The 22,318-nt window shown below is 50.9% G+C and overlaps 2 protein-coding genes across 4 annotated transcripts in view; both read left to right on the top strand.

Moving 5' to 3' along the window:
- LOC122371627 overlaps positions 1 to 1,332 on the top strand; it is a 29,257-nt gene extending 27,925 nt beyond the window's left edge. Inside the window, exons 7-8 of the mRNA XM_043348063.1 lie at positions 574 to 793; positions 1,319 to 1,332. Coding sequence (XP_043203998.1) covers positions 574 to 793; positions 1,319 to 1,332 — 234 coding nt within the window. The remainder of the gene's footprint in view (positions 1 to 573; positions 794 to 1,318) is intronic.
- LOC122371625 (mediator of RNA polymerase II transcription subunit 12-like) lies at positions 690 to 14,168 on the top strand. Of its 3 annotated transcripts, XR_006254762.1 has the most exons (9): positions 690 to 768; positions 3,208 to 5,821; positions 10,839 to 11,128; positions 11,505 to 11,702; positions 12,088 to 12,273; positions 12,405 to 12,528; positions 12,916 to 13,029; positions 13,505 to 13,581; positions 13,827 to 14,168. XR_006254762.1 is itself a non-coding variant. In XM_043348061.1 (8 exons), exons 2-8 carry the CDS (start codon positions 3,214 to 3,216, stop codon positions 13,931 to 13,933), a joined length of 3,618 nt encoding a protein of 1,205 aa, XP_043203996.1. In that variant the 5' UTR covers positions 690 to 768; positions 3,208 to 3,213; the 3' UTR covers positions 13,934 to 14,168. The 3 variants fall into 3 exon arrangements, 2 of the variants coding, with proteins under 2 accessions (XP_043203996.1, XP_043203995.1); XM_043348061.1 differs by lacking the exon at positions 13,505 to 13,581 and having other exon boundaries at positions 12,405 to 12,519; XM_043348060.1 differs by lacking the exon at positions 13,505 to 13,581.
- The last annotated feature ends 8,150 nt before the right edge of the window (positions 14,169 to 22,318 follow it).

Genomic DNA, 22,318 nt, shown 5'->3' with positions numbered 1-22,318 from the left:
TCATATAGGTTTAAGCGTAATCCATATCAGTCGCATGCCGTGGGACGTCGAGCGTGCCTTGTAAAAACTCCGTTCTACATCTTTTCTCTACCCTCAATTTCGTGCTCTGGAGCCAGACCGTGACCCCGATAAGACATCCCTCTCTTTTCCGTCTGCCGCTAGGTGCTTGCCCTGACGTCAGAGATTGCCCTCTGTAACCCCACATTTGGTTACAGAGGTCGCTCCCTATAAGAGACAAAGGCCGTTTTCACGACGGGCTATCCGGCGAGTGCACCTAATTTGACCAAATCTGCAACTTATTTCTTTTACAGCAAATATCTGTATTTTATGAATTTATTTCAGTGTTTTCATCGATGATACTCTCTGATAATATGACAAAGCAGGCATATAAGCAATTAGTGCAACCCTAGCTGATAGCTAGTTAGAGACACACTGAAACTGATTTGACCAAACCTGCACCAATCTGCACCAAGTCCAAATGTGCACCAGATGTGTACCAGATGGCCGTCGTGGAAACGGCTAAAGCGTGCCCAGCGTCCACTGTCCAGCATAACCTCCACCCCTCTCCCTCAGGTTCGCGCCCTGGAGGCGGAGGTGCGCCGCGTCCAGAGGATGCTCTCCTCCCGTCAGGCGGAGCGGCGCGCTCCCGGTCCCGAGGAGTCCCGCAGGTCCGGCTCCGTCCGCCGGCCCCCGGAGGAGCCGGCTCCGCTCCACCGCGCCGGCTCCGCGCGGCTCCCGGCCGGCTACGAGGCGCAGTATGACGAACAGGTAATGAAGGAGTGGCACCGTGCAGGTACTGAGATCCTAGTGTTTCGTCCAACTGGACAGCAAGGTGTACAATGTACTTACATATGGATAAACTGGAAGAAATAGCCGCTTTAGATGACTGATTTTATTCTGATAAGCTCCTAAAGCTGAAAAATTTATATATGCGTCAAGACCTTCCTCAGTATACCTATCACTTGTTAACCCGCGCCCTGGTGGGGTCTGTTTATAACGCGACCTGGTGGGGGGGGGGCTATTTTTTGCCCCCCCCCCCTCGTATCTCCGAAACTACTTGACGGATCCGCAAAATTCAAACGGCGTTCGAAAGGCCTGTCAAATTTGTCGAAAGAAAACAAATTTCATTGACCTCTGGGTCACCGATGACGTCAAAGGTCAGGTCAAAGATGACATGTTTCACCGTTCACGGGTCATCTAGGGAATGCGCTATAACACCGAAGAAAACGCATTTTGTCGAGAATCAGCGATAGGGCGTCAGTTGCCCAGTGCATATGTTGCTATAAAAGGTCACTGACACTACCAGGTCCGTTCACAGGTCAGGTCACCTAGGGTCACAGGTCAGGTCACATGATCCTAACTTTAGGTACTAAGGTTGTGCGATGCATGTTTTATGACCAATTTTTCATTTCCAACTCAATGGTGTTGGTTATAAGACTATCAGGTACGGATTAAGTCACTTTCTGGTGAAGGTCAGGTCAAGGTCAGGTCAAGAAAGGTCAAATTTTAAAGTTGATAGTTTTGCATAAAATGGGTATTGATTCGATGCAGCTCGTCACGGGGAGTCTAATGGTGGTCTTTGTTTTGCGCTACGGGGTCTAGAATTGCTAAAAATTGAGTTTGAAAATTTGACGTCATCAAATTTGAAGTTTTTTTTCGCTATAACTTCGCCGAAAAAAGAGGTATCAATCTCAAATTTGGTATGTAGATAGAAGGCGGTAACGACTATCACGTATGTCCCGGTTTTTGCGAAATTCCAAAAACTTTTTGGATTTTTCGGCTCTTATATTCAAAACATCTATTTTTGGATTTTTGGGGGTCAAAATCCAAAAATTTCAAAAATCCGAGATAGCAGTTTTGTATCCCTGTTAATTCTACAGCTTTTATGTCTTAATCGTTTTTCTGTATTTGCAAAGCCATAGGCCTGACAGCTCTTCCCGCGAAACCCTTTTTTGGGTCGAAAACGGCAGAACATGACGTCATTCTGACGTCATTTCCGGCCAACATATCATAGCTTTTGGAAAAAAAATTGGTCACAATGTGTAAAATTGATGTCCGAGAGGGTACTGAAGGTTTGGTGACGATCGGCGCAGCGGTTCTGGAGATATATCGAAAAGTCTGGAGGGGGGGGGGGGGCAAAAAAAGCCCCCCCCCACCAGGGCGCGGGTTAAAATAACTTTTATTTCTGTGCACTAAATTAAAAGTAATTACGGGTTATTTTGGCTTTTTAACATCAGTTATCAGAAAGGAAGCAGAATAAAGGCGCAGTTTATGTGAAAATCAGCTCTTGAATGTAAACTATTTTTAACTTAATGCGGTAACAACGTCGGGAGGTCTTTGAGAAGCCATTGACTGCGTTCAGCAGCGAACAGAAATTCTCGCACATTTATGGTCCCAAGGTTTTGTTCAGAACCGGCGTGAAACGTCATTTCCGATTGATTGGTTCGCGTTTCCTTCGGTCCGCAAAACATCGCCGGACATGACTTTCCTTTTGTGTTCTGTGTCAGCTCCCTGTTGCTGTTTAAGGCAGGGTGATTTGTGTCCTTCAGTCAGAACCTCCTGACGACAATGAAAAGAAGCCAGACAGAAAATCATCACCGTTCCATGCTTCTATCCTCAGGATACGGAAATCCTTCTCCTCCACGCCGCAACCCCCTCCGGGCTGGACAGGCAACTTTATCTCATGCGGGCTGCTCCCTTGGAGCGGCACCGCTGCTCCCGAGGGAGCGCACCCCGTAGCCGGGTGCAGTGAGTACCTTGGGGCTGGTCGGCCTGTCCTTCGGGATGGGCTCAGCCCCGGTGACTCACTAGGATGCCTGCCCAGACCAATGTCTCCCCCTAATTCCTATCATCCTTCCGGCTCTGAAATGGTCTAATTGGACCGAAAGGGCCTAACCCAACAAAACAAACAAAGACAAAAAATAGCATGGTCTGGTGATGTCCGCATTGCTGAACTAAAAGATGCTAGTTTTTGCGTCCATGGACGGAACATGGCATGGAAATCGGAACCAAGGTTTAATCACTTGCCAGAAGGCCATGAGTTGAACTTCACTACGAATGTCTCATATTCTAAATCACTTTTCATATACTCCTACCAACTACTATTAAAACGAACATGCTAGAATAGGTGTGTTGAGACGCCCACCCGCAGTTCCGTCACAAAACTCTTCCAGTACAACTACTGATCAGGTTTTGTGTCGTTTTCAGAGTCTGATGAACCCTCCACTGGACCGGCACGCGCCGCCGCCGCCAGCGCCACCCAGCGGCCAGTACCACCCGCAGGCCGACAGGCGGCAGCACCAGTCCAACGGCGCGGTCCGCCCGGGTCCCGGTGGACAGACGGCCTCTCCTCCGGACTCAGGCGGCGCGGGTCGGCAGCAGCGACCCGGCAGCCGACGCGGACTCCCCAAGAGCGTGTCAGGCCCGCTGTCTGGCGACTACGACTCGCTGTACGACTCTCCGTACGACGCAGTGTACGAACGTCCGAATGGGTACGACCCGCCGCCGTATGTTCCGCCAGCTCCACCTCCGGCCGGAGCCGACCAGTGGCGTGGAGCCGACTGGCCTGGTCGCGCCGGTGGGGCCGCCTATCCGCCCAGCCGACACGACTGGAACCGTGACGGGCGCGGAGGCTCGGCCCGACACCGCGCTGGGAGTCAGCAAGACGTCCGCTCAGCGTTGGGCGCCAGTCAGCAGGACATGCGATCAGCGCTAACGGCTAGTCAGCAGGACATGCGGTCAGCGCTGACAGCCAGCCAGCAGGACATGCGCTCAGCACTCGCCGCTAGCTACCAAGCCTACCGTCGTGCATCCGGCGCGTTAGCTGATGGAGGGGACAGCGAACGTCGCCTGCAGGCGGTCCTTCGCCAGTACCGCAGCCAGCAGGACCTGGGTTCCGCAGGAGATTCAGCAGGTCGATACGGTCCCTACCGTCACGCCCGGGGCCTGTCATACGGCCAGGAGATGGCCGGGGCGTACTACCAGGAACGGGGCGGAAGGCACGGTTACGTCCCCGAGCACCGGAGGAGCTATTCGCACCTTCACGAAAGAGAAGTACCCGCGTACGAACGTCGTCAGTCGGTGCATCACTTCGGCGAGTCTCACGAGATGGACAGGAGTCTGCCTCGTACCCACGAGCCGCGCGAGAGGGAGCGAAGCCTCCCGCGGAGCTACGAGCCCAGAGAGCGAGACCAGAGCCTCCCGCGGGATTACCACCATCGCGAACCGGATCATAGCCTTCCGCGAAACTACGAGCACCATCAGAGTCTGCCGCAAGGATACAATCATGAGGACCATCACCAGGGCCAACCACGGCACCATGAACCTTCCTACCAGCCTGGAAGGTCACAGGAGCCTAATTACCAGTCAATTCGACCCCACGAGCCTCCCCAACAATACAACCGACCTCCCGAACCACAACAGTACGCCCGACCACCGGAGCATTCGCAGTACTCCAGGCCGCCTGAAGCTTCGCAACAGTACACCCGACCGCCCGAGCCTTTGCAGCAGCACAACCGACCGCCTGAACAGCCGTTCGCAAGGCCTCACGATCCTGTCGCAGAAGCGGTGGTGACCCAGCCGAGTCCGCTGCGCCCCCTCGGTGACCCGAACGGCCGGCACCCGTCGGAGCCGTCTGATGTTGGCGGTGGGCCGCTGCTCCACCGTCAGGGCGGCGCCTTCCAGCCTTACCAGGCCGATCACGGACCGGGCAGGGGTGGTGGACAGGATCGGTGGCGCCAGAACGGTGGGCAGGACGAGCCAGTGTATGCGGCAGTGAGAAAGGGACCTTCTCGCGGTGCAGGGGGGACGCGACAGGACCAGTCACAGCAGCAGCAGCAGATGCAACAGGAACACCAACAGCAACAGCATCAGCAACAGCATCAGCATCAGCATCAGCATCAGCAGGAAAAAGACTATTACGATCACCAACAGATGCAGCAAGTTGCACAAAGGCATCAGCAGATGCAACAGGGCCAGCATAATAACCACTACTATCAGCAACAGCAGCAGGAGCAACAGCAATATCAGCATCAGCAGAATCACTCTCAACAACAAAATAATCACCACCAAAACCATTACAATCAGCACCCTCATCAGCAGCAGCATTTACCTGTAGACGGTTCTCCGTACTACCGTCCAGATGGAGAAGCTCCCTCGAACCGACCTCGCTCCCCCGTCCCTCCTGGCGACCGGCAGGCAGCCGAAGAACACTGGAGGACCAACGGACCATCGGGACCGAACGGTCCGCATGGCAACGGGTTCGTCCACGGAGCGCAACATCATCCGGTTCAGCAAAACGGTCAGCAGTCAACCAATGAGTCTCAGAACCGAAGCCCGCCCTCTGGTAACGTTCAGGCCAACAGCTTCCAAGGCAACGGGACTGATCCGGCAAAGCAGCGCTCGCCGCAACAGACGACATCGCAGTCAGCGCAACAGCCGACGTCAGCAACGGTTGAACAGCTTGAGGAGACACCAGAGCTCACCGCTCGTCCGGCTCCCACCGGAGCGGAGTCTCAGCAGTCTGCCGGGGGACGAACTCCTCAGGAAGAGACTGGCACCACTGCGGGCACCGCCACAGAGGCTGCCACAGATGGCGCCACAGAGCCGTCCGGGGTGGACACGCGCAGTGTCGGTACTGTGGGACAGCGGGTGGCGGTCTGGGAAAGCAAGGGACCCGCTCCCCCGGCACCGTCCGGGCAGAGCAATGGGAACGGCAGCAGCACTGGGCAGCAGAGACAACAGACGGGCGGAGCGCAGGAGAGGCCCGAGGAAGACCAGGCTGAGGAGTACCAGACGCAGGAGGCCATGGGACCGCTCTACGGTTAGTGGAAAGCCGAAATGTGCTGTTCAATGTCTTCATAATGTCAAAGATTTACAACGCTGACGGCCTGAAACATGTTTGAATCTTGTGCGTGATACTTTCTCCACCCAGCCGATAATTTGCTGAACCAATCATCCGTTGAAGGCATTTTTTCTAGGTAATGAATCACAATCATCGCAAAGTTCTTGTATTGTCTTGGCCCCGCGCCGACGACCACACGCTCCGCGGACCGTCCGTCCAGTTCCTTGAAAACCCAAGAGAGGGCGCCGCCATCTCTCAACTACGGTTAGTCGCATACACATCAACTGCAACTACGGTTACTCGCATACACATCAACTCCTCCCCCAGTTCTTAACTAACACATACATACACCGCTACACCTGACCCTATAGGTCGAGCCGCTCCGGCGGTCGAGACACGCGGTTCGATCGGCGTAGCTGAGGAGCTGGGGAGCTGGCCGGAACAGCGACCTCAACCGGGGGCTCCGTCGGTACCACAGCCGACGGCACATCAGCAGTGGCGCGCGGCACATCGGCAGTTGCGCGCGGCACATCCGAGGAACGTGACGCCTCCGCGACACCGCGATTCTGCAGATCGGACGGATCCGAAGACGCAGACGGCGACAGCGTCACACTTGGCGGAGTCGGACATTCTCCTACACTCGCAAATCTCCGCCGTACATGATCTACATGTCTGCGGTACTCACGCCCGTCGCACAACTTCACATCACACATGTGACCGGACACACCTGTGACCACCCCGGCGGTCCATCGCTGCCCGACTGTCACATCCTGTACAAAGACCTCATCACCTACAGACACGCTCCTGGCACATGACCCCTGATTATTAACGCGCGTCTGAGCCTCCTGACGGTGTAACACTCGGTCCCTAGTGTCTGGGTGCAAGCGATGCAGGTGTGTGATCATAGGCCTACCGTTTAGCAGCTCGGCTGGCGTACGACCTGTGGTTGAGTGGGGAGTTGTCCGGTACTGGAACAGCACCCTGCACAACCTCGTCTGCAGCGACCCACTGGATTGCTTCCGCAGACCCCCTTTCACGACCTTGACCGCAGACTCCGCCTGGCCGTTAGAACTCGGATGCCAGGCTGGCGCGAACACCTGCTTCACGCCATTAGCGGAGCAGAACAGCGCCATTTCCTCGGAACAGAAACCTCTTCCGTTATCGGATACCAAAACCTTGGGCACCCCATGATCGGAGAACGATTTCCTCAAGCACTCAATAGTCGCCTGGGAGCCTGTGGACGACGTAACGAAGGCGTCAATCCACTTTGAGTGGGCATCTACAACTACCAGAATCAGGCGACCCTCGAACTCCATGTGATCAATATGTACACGTTCCCAAGGCGCGTCCGGGTACCGCCACGGCGACTCGGGTACCTTCGCAGACCTTGGACGGTTCTCCTGGCATGACAAGCACTCATTCACAGTGGTCTCAATCTGCCTATCAATCCCCGGCCACCATACCTGTGATCTCGCCTTGCTTTTCATGCCAACCATGCCTGGGCATCATAACTCCCACACAGCCTCACTGAACCATTGGACTTCAGAATACAAACCAGTGGAGCTGCCCAGTCTGAGGTTCTCACCGGAACCAGAGTTCCAGCAGCTATCTGCCTGTCAAGTTCCTGGTCTACTTTATCCCTAATGGCTAGTGGCACTGGTCTGGCTTTGTAGAACTGAGGCGCAACTGAGGGGTCCACATCCAGGTGAGCAGTCATGTCACACTTCCCCAACCCCTCCTTGAACACATTACCATGTCTCACAAGCACCTCACTCAGTACCCCTGCTCCCTCTGAACCATTGATGCTCAAGAGTTGGTGCCAGTTCAGCTTCAGCTGATGCAACCAGTCCCTCCCCAACAAGGTAGGACAGCTGACGTCCCCCTCCACAACGACAAGTGGAAGCTTACACTGCTGGTCACCATAGCACACAAGTACCTCAGCCTGCCCTATCACTGGCAGTGGCTGACCGCCATAGCCTGTCAGCTTTGGCTTCACCTGTTGATTCAACGACACTTTACTGCGCAAGAACTTCTGAAAGTTCCCCTCTGACATCACTGAACACGAAGCACCCGTGTCCACCTGCATGTTCACAGTTTCACCACACAGGGACAGTTCAGCCACGACTGGCTTATCCACAGAGGCTCTCACATGGTTCACGGTGTACATGGTATAAGCCTCTCCTGACCCTGCTGCACTGGAGCCTGGTGGTACCTGACTTCCACCTCCCTGAGATCCATGACATGGGACCTCTGACTCTGCCACAGCGTTCACCACTTTAGTATGGCACATCTTACGAATGTGACCCTCCTTTCCACATTTGTGGCACTTCACACTCCGGCTGAGCCGACAGTTCCTGGCATAGTGCTGCACAGAACCGCACCGGTAGCACTGACCTTGCCTTTGCCCTTGTTGTCCTTGGGGCACCCGGTGCCCTGCCGGCTGGTGCTGACCTCCTGCAGGCTGGTGCTGACCCCCTGCCTGCTGGTGCTGACCTCTTCGCTGGCTGAAGTTCACCGATGCTCCACCAGTGGTCACACCCATGGCCTGAGCCTGCTGGCGACTCAGTTCATATGTAGAAGCCATTTCCATGATCCTCTCCACAGACAGGTCCTGCTGGCTGAGGAGCTTCTGCCGCAGATCCAAGTGGTGACACCCACTGACTGCCCTGTCACACACGTGCATTTCGACCTCCCTTGGCTCAAATCCACACTTCCCTGCTTGAATCCTCAAACGACAGATGAACTCTTCCACACATTTCATGAAATCTGTACCTCTCATACACTTTGTTTGTTTTTGGCTTAAAATGTTTCTGCAGCCTTGCACAGGCTTCTTTATATACATCTTGACCTGGGTTTTCCTCATCTCTGACCTCGGGCAAAGCATGGAAAATGTCCTGCACATCCAGACCCATCAGATGTAGCAGTGTGCACTTCTTTTGCTCGGAATCCGTGATTTGACAGGCACCAAAATAACAGTTCAAACCATTGACCCACCTGTCGAAATCTCCACCTCGCTCAAACGGCTTCACAGACGGCAAACCTTGGTTAAACGCCATAATTACAGGCTTATCTTCCGGCGTCGACGAATGCGCCACCGCTCACTGGTGCTCCAGGCCTTGCGTCATCTAATTCACGCTCAAGCCCACTTCAGAAGAGCAAGCAGCTCTTTGCGGAGAACAGCCGGGATCACCACTCTCCCTCCCCACAGAAGTACTCCGTCTTCTGTGCTGAGCTCGTTCCTGCGATGAAAATACGGCTGTAACTCGGGAGAGATCCGGTCAGACTCAGCCGGCCATCCCTCAATCACACGGCGTTGCACCGACATCAACACCGGATCCCTGGCTGTGGCCTGTCGAATCTGTGAAACAGTCACCAGTTTATCCACAGACTCGAGCAACAGCACAGTGTCGCCGGGCACTACAGGAATCACCTGCTCCGGCAACGGAAGTCGACTCAAGGCATCACTGTTTGCCTGACAGATACCCGGTGAATACGTCAGACGGCACTGATACGCCTGCAGCGTCAAGCGCCAACGAATCACCCTGGGGGACACGACATCAGGCAGTGGCTTACTGTTGCCCAACAGACCCAACAGAGGCTTGTGATCGGTCTTGATCTCAAACGCTCTGCCGTAAACGAACTGGTGAAACTTCTTCACCCCAAAAATCACTGCCAACGCCTCCTTTTCCAGCTGACTGTAGTTCCGCTCGGCTGGTGCCAGAGAGCGGGATGCATAAGCCACTGGCCGTTCCTGGCCATCCTGAACGATCGACAACACAGCCCCAATCCCGTACGGACTAGCATCGGCTGACACCACCAGCGGAGCACTTACGTCATAGTGAGCCAATACTGGCGCTTCCGCCAGCATCCTCTTTGTCCGCTGGAAGGCCTGCTCCTGAGCTGTGGTCCAGTTCCACTGCTCGCCCTCCTTCAGAAGTCGGTACAGCGGGGCTGCTTCTGTGGACAAGTTCGGCATGAACCTGTGGTAGTAGGTCAGCATACCCAAATACGATTTCAGCTGGCCTACATCCTGCGGAGCTGGTGCGTCAACGACTGCGCGCACCTTCTCCTCAGACGTATGAACGCCTGCACTGGTGACCTTGTGACCCAGGTAAGTCACCTCCTTCCGCATCCACTGACACTTTTCCGGATTCACCCGGAGTCCAGCACTCCCCAGACGTCTCAGCACCTCATCTACGTTACGAGCGTGCTCCTCATCTGTCGCCCCCGTCACACACACGTCATCAAGGAAAATCGCAGTGTGCGGAATCCCTGCCAGAAGAGTCTCCATCAACCTCTGAAACATGGCGGGCGCGCTGCTGATGCCGTACACCAGCCGCGTTGCAGCCATCAGCCCCCTGTGTGTGTTGACGACTGTGTACCTTTGACTCGCCTCGTCCAGAGGCACCTGCAGGTATGCCTCCTTCAAGTCAATGATCGAGAACTTATCACCACCTGCTAGCTTTGTCAGCAGTTCGGACACATTGGGCAGTGGGTACTGTTCTACCTTAGTTGCTTTGTTACATGTGAGATCATAACTCCCACACAGCCTCACTGAACCATTGGACTTCAGAATACAAACCAGTGGAGCTGCCCAGTCTGAGGTTCTCACCGGAACCAGAGTTCCAGCAGCTATCTGCCTGTCAAGTTCCTGGTCTACTTTATCCCCAGCGGCGTTTCACAACGAATTTAATCAAATCTCATCCTCGTCGCCATTTAATGAATCACAATCATCGCAAAGTTCTTGTATTGTCTTGGCCCCGCGCCGACGACCACACGCTCCGCGGACCGTCCGTCCAGTTCCTTGAAAACCCAAGAGAGGGCGCCGCCATCTCTCAACTACGGTTAGTCGCATACACATCAACTGCAACTACGGTTACTCGCATACACATCACTAGGCATACGCACCTCCCTCTCTTTCGTTTAGCAAGCATCCCTCGTCTCTAATTCAGCAGCTTTCCCAGTATCTCCGTCATGATTGTCATCCTGTCCACAGCTCTGTTGGCCCGTGACAGAGGCTCGCTGGAGGTGAAGACCGTTCGCACCGTGAAGCGGGAGTCCCAGCAGCGACAGCGGGAGAAGGGCCGCCAGGCGTCCCTCGAGAACGTGCCCTCGGGCGGTGAGGTTCCTTCTGACGGAGAGGAGGAAGATCCACTGGTCACGGATCCGGTGCTCTCGCAGTTCCAACGTGCCCTGTCGCTGCCGCGAGGCTATGGAGGCCGGCGGGCGAGTGAGCAGGACAGCTCACAGCAGCGGCACCATATGCTCAAACGGCTGGTGGATCAGGTAGGTTTGTATTCCGGGTCTGACGCAGTCGGCTTAGCTCCGTGTATGTTCTCAGGATTGGCTCTCACCCATCTATTGATGCATCAGCACTCAGCATTTTGTTTTTGCATGATAGCCGTTTCAATCGTGCACATTGTTTCTTCACTTCTTTCTACGTTTGAGTAATGGATGGAAACTTCTCGCTAGATAACATGACACATTTCTGGTCGTTTTTGACAAATACGAACTGCATTTAGCACACTGTTAATCTTTGCACGCCACATCACTAGAAGCGAAGGGAGCACTGACACTTTTCTTCAGCACCCTCTTCACTCCACGTGTTCTTGCCGACCTCTAACCCAACCCTAACCCCGCGTGACCCCTGCACCTCTGACAGCGACGTCCTGCCGAGCGGCGGCCCTCCGCCTACGAGCGGCTCTTCGGGTCCACTCCGGAGCTCCGGGCGGCAGCGGGGCCTACGGGGGCGGCGGCAGAGCGACAAGACCTGTCGCTGAGGCGGGTCCCGCGGCGTCATCACACCCTCTCCGTGGGCAGCAGGCTGGCTGCTCGGAGACTCTCTGATGCTGCCGCCGCGGTACGTCGACAGAAAGATATGGCAGCTGGAGAGGGGAGCTGAGCGGATCCGCGGAGAGATAGAGAGAGAGCGTATAGTGTGGTGGAGCAGCTTCAATTTTAGCATGCAGTACTTGATGTTCTTTTAGCACATGCACTAGCACGTCGCACACGCACGGCAGTGAGCTGCAACCTACCAAAAAGGCGGCTGACTATTGCGATATTCAAGTCTAACTGTCCAAAAACATAGCTCTATTGCTCACAAATGTGTTCGTTCAAATGTCGGCCCAAAAAGCACCGTACTGGTCATACTTATGTCGCTGCCTTCGGCCGTTGCAACAATTTTTCTTACAAAACCAACCACCAGCTACCGCTCTAACTAACGCCTTCTCCCCTCTGCGCGGCAGCACGGAGCATCTGCGGAGGAGCTCCCCACCGAGCCGCGACCCCCTCTGAGGCAGGCCTCGAGTACACCGGACATCGTCCGAGCATCCCGACCCGGCCTGGCCACCAAGTACGACGAGGACACCATCGACAAGCTGCTGGCCCGGCCGCAGAAGATCCGTATCCCAGAGAGATACGTACCCGAACTGGTCAGTAAGACTCGTGGGTTGGAGGATTGAAATGTTGACCGTTGTGAGATTACCTGGAGTAATAACTTCTGGGTGATAGCTCGGGATATTTCACTCTTCTTGACCAGGTGTCGTCTTCTTTTCTATGGTAGGAGGTGGAGCCGATGTCTGTTGAGGAGCGTCTGCAGCGGAGCAGGAAGGCCGCCTCCATCAGGAAGATGCTGACGCAGAGTACCGGCTTCCTGGACACGATTGGATCGCAGACAGGTGAAAAAGGTAGCGTATAGCCACACATTCGTGACAAATATACAAACGGCAGCGTGCTTAGAAATAATAAGTTGAAAGGGATTAGGCAACTTACATGAAATAACTACTCGTAACAGATATCCGTTATGTCGCCTTTATTTTTGCAGATTACATGTAATCATAAATAAGCACAGTGCCAAAAGATATATAAGTGAACTACAAGATAATATGACGTTTTTTGGTTCTCCTGGGGTCCCATTAGGGCTTCAGGCTTGCAATAATACCGTCAATATCATAACAACTGATACTCCGAGACACTTGGCCATTCATAAAAATGAAAATCAGGCACTTCTCACTCGTGAACGGACGTGCATATCAGCATATATGTGACACTCTTCCTCGTCTCACGTTCCTCAGAGCCGCGGGTGAGGCCGGGAGTAGCGGCCACGGACAAGTTGCAGAGGGCCCACCTGCTCCAGCTGAATGAGATCCTGGCGAGACAGGTCACCGAGCAGAGCAAGCGGGTCGCAGGTACGGCGGTGGAACGGTCGTTGTACTCGTAGACAGCAGTCACTCTAAAGAGACTCCTTCTTGAAGAGATCCGTCACTTCCCCAAGGCAGCAACCGTGCAGTGCATGCATTCATCTGCAGTCTCACTCCTTTTCTTATCGATTTTTTTTTTAAGTCAATTGCAGTAATCTTGTCGTTTGGTTAATTATTTTAAAGTCTTGTTTATGTGTTTGAAAAGTTGTGCTCGGTATTTTATAAGCATGGTATCCATAGATCGTTTTATCGATTTTACGTCCCGGTTTTATTATGTTTGCCGATTTATTTACCTAATAACGTCTATAGCACCGAGTTACTGTTCGCTGTTATATTTCGAAGCTCGGTCCGGCCGGCATGACTGCTATAAGCTTGACGAACATTTGCATGGACGCTAGCATGTAAATTTTGTAGTTTTTGCTACAATTTGTTCAGTTTCGCACCACGGTTCTCATTTTTTCAGCGGCCAACAGTTCACCGGAGTGAATGCACCGTCACCCAGCAAACGAGTGACCTTCAGATATACACTGCCGTTCAAAGGTATCCATCGCCGTTCTTCTCTCCATATGAGCTCGTATTTTAATATTTCACTCGTTTACGAATCGCCCCAGGCATACACTGCATAATGTAATAAGGTCAAATTTGATCGGACTGATAAGGAACTTGCTTCTTCCCAATATTTCAGTTCTCTTTCCGTGTTAGTGTGCTGATAAGTCGCTCAGTATGCTAAGTCGGTTGATATTGGACCGACTTAGCATACTGAGAGAAATCTGCCGTTATTTCAGTGGAGGCTATAGCCAACATGGAGGCACCGGCGCCGGAGACCGCGGCCGAGTCCCCGCCTCCGGAGCCACTGCCTGTTGTGCAGCAGAGGGAGAGCTGTCTGACCTGAGGTCAGGTCAGGTCACCGGTCTTTAATGAGTGTATCAGCTAGAGTGCTGTCTGGTGGGTGGCCAATGCGCCGTGACCGTAGAGTTGTTTGAAGTGAAGAAGGATGTGCATTGTTCATGAAACAAGTTGTCTGCTGGGACCCGATTCAGACATTACTTACGAAATAATGAACAGAGTTGATGTGTATTGACTTTGTGACGTGCTTCAGTGTTGCACCCGTTACGATAGACGTTTAATTAAAGGGACCCTCCCACCTTCAAAAAAGTTGATGAATTGGCATGAAAGTGATGTCGCTCGGTTCAGAAAGAGCGAAAACGAATATCTACCAAATTTCACCGAAAAATATTTACCGGTTTTCAAGATATTAGACTTTTACTTTTGTTTACTTTTTTGGGATCTCCGCTGTTTCTAGCGACTTTATTTTAGAAGTGCGGCGTTTGCGGCAGATGTTGCGCGCAAATAGCATATACCACCGCGTGCTACAAAACGTTTTAGTCAAACATTTAAAAATCGTTAGATATCTGCGCTGACGTCACACATTCAGAGGGGTATTCCTAAGCATTAGCCCCTCTGAATCAAAATGCTGCAATTTTGAAATTCAATATTTCCGATTTAAGGCATTTCTCGATGTTGTGAGTGCCGAAACCGGTAATTGTGAGCCAGGGACCCCATTTTGGCTATCTCAACTCAAATCTAATGTTAAGGTGGGAGGGTCCCTTTAAGGAGCCAGCTTTATCAGGCAGGCAGCCAGCGATATCGTTCTGTATCAGGAAACGGTCTAGGGTACACGCTGGCCCCGAAGCTAGGCGCTCACGCGTAATGAATATTGTCATGGGATGAATTAGTCCATGTGAAGGAAGCACCGTGGACTTCGTGACATATCTTATCGATGTCATGAACCGCCGTTTAGAAGGAACCTTTGTCGTCACATCTAGGAATAGATACATTCCTGTAGATGGTGTATATGTATGTGTTGTTTCTTTCCGCTTTGTTTACATATCGCAGCAGTACGAAACCAGACATATCGATCGTTAAATGCTATTGTTGCGCCGTTAGATGGACGGAATAGCTTAACCCGCGCCCCGTTGGGCTCTGCCGAGCAACGCGCCCCGTTGGGGGGGGCCATTTTGGCCCCCCCCCCCCCTAAGATCTCGAGAACCACGCAACGTAGCGACAAGCGGCAAACGGTGTTGGATAGCCCTATCAGGGAACTACCTTGTGACCCAATTTTATTGACCTAGGTCAAACCGATGACGTCACAGGTCAGGTCAAAGGTCCAATTTTCACCGTTTACAGGCATTTCAAGAAATGCGTTGTAAAATCGAGTAAAATGCATTTCATTGAAAATCATCGATGGGGAAATGTTCTTCAAACACATATTTTGCTAGTTGAGGTCACTGATACCAGGTCAGGTCACTGAGGTCAGGTCACTGGGGGGTCACAATATGAAAGTGTCGTGTGATACATGTTTTATGGTCCATTTTACATGACAAATGCGATTATGTGGGTCAGGCAGCCTTTGGGGCCAGCTTAGGTCACGTTTTGGTCAAGATCAGGTCAAGGTCAGGTCAAGGTCAGGTCAAATAAGGTCAAATTTCAAAGTTGATATTTTTGCATAAAATGGGTATCGAATCGATGCAGCTCGTCACGGGGAGTTCAATGGTGGTCTTTGTTTTGCCGTACGAGGTCTAGAATCGCTAAAAATTGAGTTCAAAAATTTGACGTCATCATTTTTGAACAGTTTTTTCGCTATAACTTGGCCAAAAAACGAGATATCGATCTGAAATTTGGTATGTATATAGAAGAGCGCAGGGACTATCACATATATTCCGGTTTTTACGAAATTCGGAAAATTTTTGGATTTTTTTTTAGTTTTTCTAAAAAATTCAATTTTTTGAATTTTTTTGGGTCAAAAACCCAAAATTTTGAAAATCCGAGATAGCAGTTTTGTAGCGCCGCTTTTTGTCTATTAGACCATATAAAGAATTTTGAAATTGCTTGATAACTGTAGATTTGGTGAGCGTTTCAAGATTGCATGTTTTTTGCTCATTTTTGCTCGAACATGACCTCAGTTTGACCTCAATAACTCCTGACCTAAGGTGACCTAAGACTTAAAATTTGGTGTGAAGGTGTCAAATTGATGCCCGGAAAGGTACTGAAAATTTGGCGGCGCTGCGCGCCGCCGTTTTTTTGCTATTTAGGAAAAACCACAGGGGGGGCCAAAATGGCCCCCCCCCAACGGGGCGAGGGTTAATGTGTGTTGTCCAACGCGTTGTGAGCGGAGTAGGAAATGACATAATCGAACATAATCGAAACCAATACATATCTTAGACGTATCCACGCGACTACTTAGCGTTACCAGTTTGCTGCTAGGATCTGAATTCAATGTCATTTGCATTTGTTGTCTGTTACTAGGATAAATGTTTTATACCTGTTGCTGTCGGGCCTCTACCTGCCATTGGCTTGACCCGTGCTTGTGAACCGACTTGGTATATGTGCGTAATTCGGCATATAGCACTTGTAAGTGATATAACGCAATATCTTCGATGTGGCTTGAGTTGAAACTTGTCGACACCAAATATTGAGTTTTATTGCGCTATGAAATATACCTTTCAAGAATCGTGAAAGCCATTTCTCCTGAATGTCTAATTATCTAATCGCAAAAAAAGTTTCCGATCGACGGCATAACGCTGGTTTCCGTTTTGAGCAGCCTAGCCTAGCATTTGTTTAAACTTCGCAGAGCCTGATGAAAGATAGTGCATATTCTAATTTCCGAACCGGTCGTAGAAAGACGGAGAAAGCGGCGATTGAAAGCTCTCGACAAGACGAACGTTTGGAGCCCAACATTTTTCGTTTAGGTAGATCAGAGGCCAGGACCAGGTCAGGTGAAGGGTACAAAATGTAAGCTTCTACACGATTGGATTTGGAGCGTAATTGGCACAGAATGGACTGAGATTGATCATACAAAACTTTGTGTTGCATACAATTGTCATGCAAAGGCTATTGTAAAGGTCAGGCCAGGTCACCAAAAGCGAAATATTGCATAGCCAATTGCCAATAGCCATGTGCGACACATGCTTTATGGGTCACTTTATGCAAATAATTCAATCGGTACACTCAATGAGTGACCACATTTGGATGAATTTCAGGTCAAGGTTTAACCCTCGCCGGCACAGGCCATTTTGCGTCCTTCGACGGCACAATGGGGGGGGGGGGGTACGACCTCGCGTTTGGCTCCTGATCGAGCTAGAGATTCGCGGAAAAACGAGCATGTTGCCCGTCACGAGAGGAAGCCGATGATACCCAATTTTAAGGTCCTAGGTCATCGGTTGACCTTCCAGGTCAGGTCAATGACCCAAAAGTCGGGACCTGTTAGAACTTCGTAAAGTGTGGCTACTATGGGGTTTCCGGGGTGCTTTAGGGGGTTTAGCGGGGTCCACAGATGATTTAGGCCAGGTCGGGTCAGGTCAGGTCAGGTCAACTCAACCAGTAGGGGTCCTGCCGGATAGTTGTAGTACGTGCCAACCGCTTGTAAGTTTTTTAGTTTTCTTTTCTTGTCAAGAAAAACGCAAATTTTCATCGATTTCGGACGCAGCGGATGAGGGCATAAATGCTTCCGGGTCTGACAGTGCCCCTTCCCCAACCCATCCCACCCCACCTCACTCGCACACCTGTCCCGAGATAAAATTGTAATGGGCAATAGGTGTAGCTTTGACAGTGACAACTGACACACCACTGACACACCAAACACCGTTCGGCATTCCAGCCAGAAACGGACTCACCTCTTCAAGACCCGAAGTAGTACGACAGACGAGTTTGTCAAGACGATCTGTCGTGATGGTCTTTACCTCTGGTCCGTCCGGTATCTTCAATCCTGATCCTGACGACCGATGTGAAAAGTCTCAAAGTCTCAGCGCGCCCAAGACCACACGATTGTCAAATCAATCGCGAAGCCCCACGCCGGGGCTCGGAGATTTCCATTGAAAAACACTGCCAGGGCCCGCCGCACGGTTCGAATAGTATCCAGGGCAGGGTAGGTTATGGTATCCAGTCCTCTGTCCTCCATCTTGCACTGCGCAGCATCAGCATCAGTAGGTACCGGACACAGGGACTGATATGAATATCGTCCTGAATGTCAAATCTTCGATATCACGAGGCACGATGCACTCAGCCACAATGGCACCGTCGTAGGAACTGGCATGCACGATTCACGTGACACTTCGTTCGCATGGTCCCATGTGACCTACAAACAAGCCCAACATGTCAACAACCCCGCGCCCCGCTCGTGAACCGCCAAGATGCCCCGCGGTGCGGCCGCCGCGCGGCGGGTGGCTCGTCTTTCTTAGTTCTTCAACTTGACGCCAGATGGGAGTCATTAGTCAATGACAACGGCTAATTACCGTCGGTCGGAAATTGCGGCCCTCAGGACGCCGACAGTGTCGAACGATCTAGTTCCCGGATGATGTTTAACCCGCGCCCCGTAGGGCTACCGGCGGACCCTACCACCCGTAGGGGGGGGGGCGTTTCGGCCCCCCCCCCCTCCTAAGATCTCGGAAAGTTACCGGCCGATTTTCAAAATTCAAACGGCGTTCGATAGCCCCACCCGGGAACTACCTTGTGACCAAATTTCATTGACCTAGGTCAAACCGATGACGTCACAGGTCAGGTCAAAGGTCAGATTTTCACCGTTCACAGGCAATTCAAGAAATGTGCTGTGAAAGCGAGTAAATTGGTAATTTATTGAAAAACATCGATGGTACATTGTTCGTCAAACACATACTTTGCTATATGAGGTCACTGATACCAGGTCAGGTCACAGCGAGGTCAGGTCACCGGGGGTCACAATATGAATGTGTCGTGTGATACATGTTTTATGGTCCATTTTACATGACAAATGCGATTATGTGGGTTAGGCATCCTTTGGGGCCAGCCTAGGTCACGTTTTGGTGAAGGTCAGGTCAAGGTCAGGTCAAATTAGGTCAAATTTCAAAGTTGATATTTTTGCATAAAATGGGTATCGATTCCATGCAGCTTGTCACGGGGAGTCTAATGGTGGTCTTCGTTTTGCTCTACGAGTTCTAGAATTGCCAAAAATTGAGTTTGAAAATTTGACGTCATCATTTTTGAACAGTTTTTTCGCTATAACTTGGCCAAAAAACGAGGTATCGATCTGAAATTTGGTATGTAGATAGAAGATGGTAGGCACTATCACATATATTCCGGTTTTTTTCGGAACTCCAAAAACTTTTTGGATTTTTTGGCGAATATATCCAAAAAAATGCTTTTTTGATTTTGGGGGTCAAAACTCAAAAATTTCAAAAATTCGAGATAGCAGTTTTGTAGCCCTGTCAATTCTACACCTTTCATGTCTTGATCATTTTTCTGTATCTTCAAAGCTGTAGTCCTGACACAGACAGGTCTTCTCGCGAAGGTCTTTTTTCGGTCGAAAATGACAGAACATGACGTCACTCTGACGTCATTTGTGGCCAACCTATCATAGCCTCTGGTAAAATTTTTGGTCACAATGTGTAAAATTGATGCTCGGAGGGGTCCTGAAAGTTTGGTGGCGATATCTCCAGCCGTTTAGGAGATATCGACCGAAAAGGACAGGGGGGGGCCGTTTCGGCCCCCCCCCCCCTACGGGGCGCGGGTTAATAAAAAAATTAATGAACGTGTTGATAGACGATAGTTACCAAGGTAGGTTTGCATTGCACATTGCATAAAATGATAAATGATAGTTAATGTAAAGTATAACCTTATCCAACAGCATAGTATGTTCACATACCTAGGTCAGACGACTCATTCCATCCATTTTTATCCTCTCCGTCGACCTATTACCTACATACATCTTTTTTTTGCAAACGGTCCGCGCCGAGCGAGGGGGCAGGAGACGTTTCGCCCTCGACGTTTCGCTCGTAATTGAGCTAGAGTTTTACCGAAAAAGGGGCGTGTGCGCCGCAACGAGACGCAGCTATTGGCACCCGATTTTAATGTTTCAGGTCAACTGGTGACCTCTTAGGGCAACTAAGGTAAGGGTTCGGTCTTTGGTAAACAGGTTAGCGCGGACGCCGATTGGGCTTAGTTTTGACTTTCTACCGTATTTAATGCTTTATTTATAAATAAACTTGGACTAGCGAGAGTCGCATCTGAATAAGAATTTTTCGCTCTACAAAATTAGGTTATTTTTATTGTGATGGCATCACAGACTTCACCGCCAAACCCAGTAAAGTAGACATATGTCGTGTCCCCGGTGATTACTTGCCAAGTTTCTTTGGCATATAACTCAAAAAGTAAAACACCTTTGAGTGCAGCGACTATACGATGCTACAGAAAGTTGTATGGTATACGGAATGGTCCGCGTCACTTAACAAGTGTAGTATTTCGTCGCCAAACTCTCGTACATTCGTATGTCCACCTCTCTATGGAGTTTGGACCGTAACGCTGGCTTAGGTATCTTTCAAAATATTTTTACTGTTTTCCATGCTGGCATGTTTCACTTAAAGCGACTCAAAGTAATAACACGTTAAAAAAAAACATTCAATTGATAAGCGTGGTTGCAAGGCGCTCAGAGACCAGGCCCGGGCAGCGACTGACTGCCGACCGGCCGACTGACCCTTTGGCTGCAACCGCCAACCGGCCCCGGGTGGCTAGAATTCTAGCCAGCAATTTTGCTCCGGGCCCAAGCAGGCTCAAGTGCGGATTGCCCGAGATTTTTAGTCGGGCTAAAGTCGGCTAGGGCTTGGGCTAAAGTCGGCGTATGACACAGAAACGCCGACTAAAGCCCATGCTCTGCCGGAGGTATGCCCGCTCTGCGAGCTCCGGGCAGCCGTAGTTTAGCCCTAGTTGAGCGACGATTGGCGTTAGCCCGATTTAAGCCCGAGCAGTGAATCCATTTATATAATGGAAATTACTCTGGGCCCGAGCGGGCTGAACTCCGGCAAGCCCACTCTGTGTGCCCTGTCTATCCCGACTTAAGCCATAGAAGTGAATGGGGTTTATACATTGCAAACTGCTGTGGCTTTGCTCGGGTTCGGCTCGAGTGACGGCTCCTGTTTTCTCAAGTCTCGACTTGACTTCATCTTGCTTTTGATTCACACTGGATCAAGTAGCAAGGAGCAGCCAATGCACTTTCAGCAGGTTGTGTGGTTTTAATGCTTATTTAAAATTGCTACGGTCACTCATATGCTCTGTTAACCGGTCATCGAGCATTGCGAAAGGAAAGTAGTGGTTGACTTTGATTGAATGTTTATTTCAAAGGACTACAGACACGTCAAATTAAACACAAATACATGAAACAGTGGACTGCAAACTGCAGCAATAATATGGCATGAGTCATGAAAAAGCGCCATCAAAACTATAAACCAATCACAAGACCCGCTAGCCTTCCTCCCCGTTCGGCGTTCATAATACTTGGTTGAACACTTAACCGAAAGCATAAAGTAAGGACAGCAAGTAATCGCTCATAAAACGATAAAGTAATTAGCAAACAATCGTTTATAAAGAACTTCACTCTGGTGAATGGGAGCTTTGGAGGCGTCTGGCTCCTCCACACACACACACATCTGCAGTAGGTGGTCGGCCAGCTTTCGGCGCAGTTTCCGTATATGTAGGTATACCTAAGCAGGCAGTTTCCGCTAAACCACTTGGCGAGGGCGACAGCGGCGTCCACCCGGTCCTGGTTTGTATAACTATTCCATTTTTTGGATCAATTTGCTCTAATGGTACGTACCTGAAAAAGAGATCAATTGGTTTGACTTACATTTTACATTGCATGTTTGCTTGAAAAATAACTTATTGTTGCATTAATACTGTAACAGCACTTCTCATTGATCCGTATAAAATGTTCATTCGAATTTTTCAACGCGGACAGAGAATGAGCGTGCTCGGTGATAAGTAGATAAATATTTGTGTTTTGTATTTCATTTTCCTGGTTCAGAAGTGCTGGTATTTCACAAAGATATACATAATGGCACGGAATACGGCTTTTCTGAGCGAGGGTATAAGTCGCCAGGCTGAACAGCTATTCAGCTTCATGTTTGATGGCGTGAAACTCAGTCAAAATAATGACGTTTACATACGATCAAGCGCACCATTCAATACAATTACCTACCGTAAAACTCCATGCCAGTCCACTTGATAAGAGCAATGAGCACTATCCCTTCTTCGCGCTGTCACACGCGCCCAAACATCAACCACCAAATGCCCCAACACCGGTGTGTCGTTTCGTCGCACAGCGCGCAGACTGTCACAAACGCTGCACATGATTGGCGCAGAACTGCGCATGCGCGAACAGCCGAACAAGTATGGCTAAACTCCGGCTTTACTCCAGTTAGCCGAAGGACACAGCCAGCTTGATCAGCCCGCGCTCCGCCCAAGTTAAGCCTGT

This window comes from Amphibalanus amphitrite, unplaced genomic scaffold, assembly GCF_019059575.1.
Source record: "Amphibalanus amphitrite isolate SeventyFive unplaced genomic scaffold, NRLGWU_Aamphi_draft 001264F_arrow, whole genome shotgun sequence".
Classification (NCBI taxonomy): Eukaryota; Metazoa; Arthropoda; class Thecostraca; order Balanomorpha; family Balanidae; genus Amphibalanus; species Amphibalanus amphitrite.
This window is presented reverse-complemented; position numbering and strand designations above follow the sequence as displayed.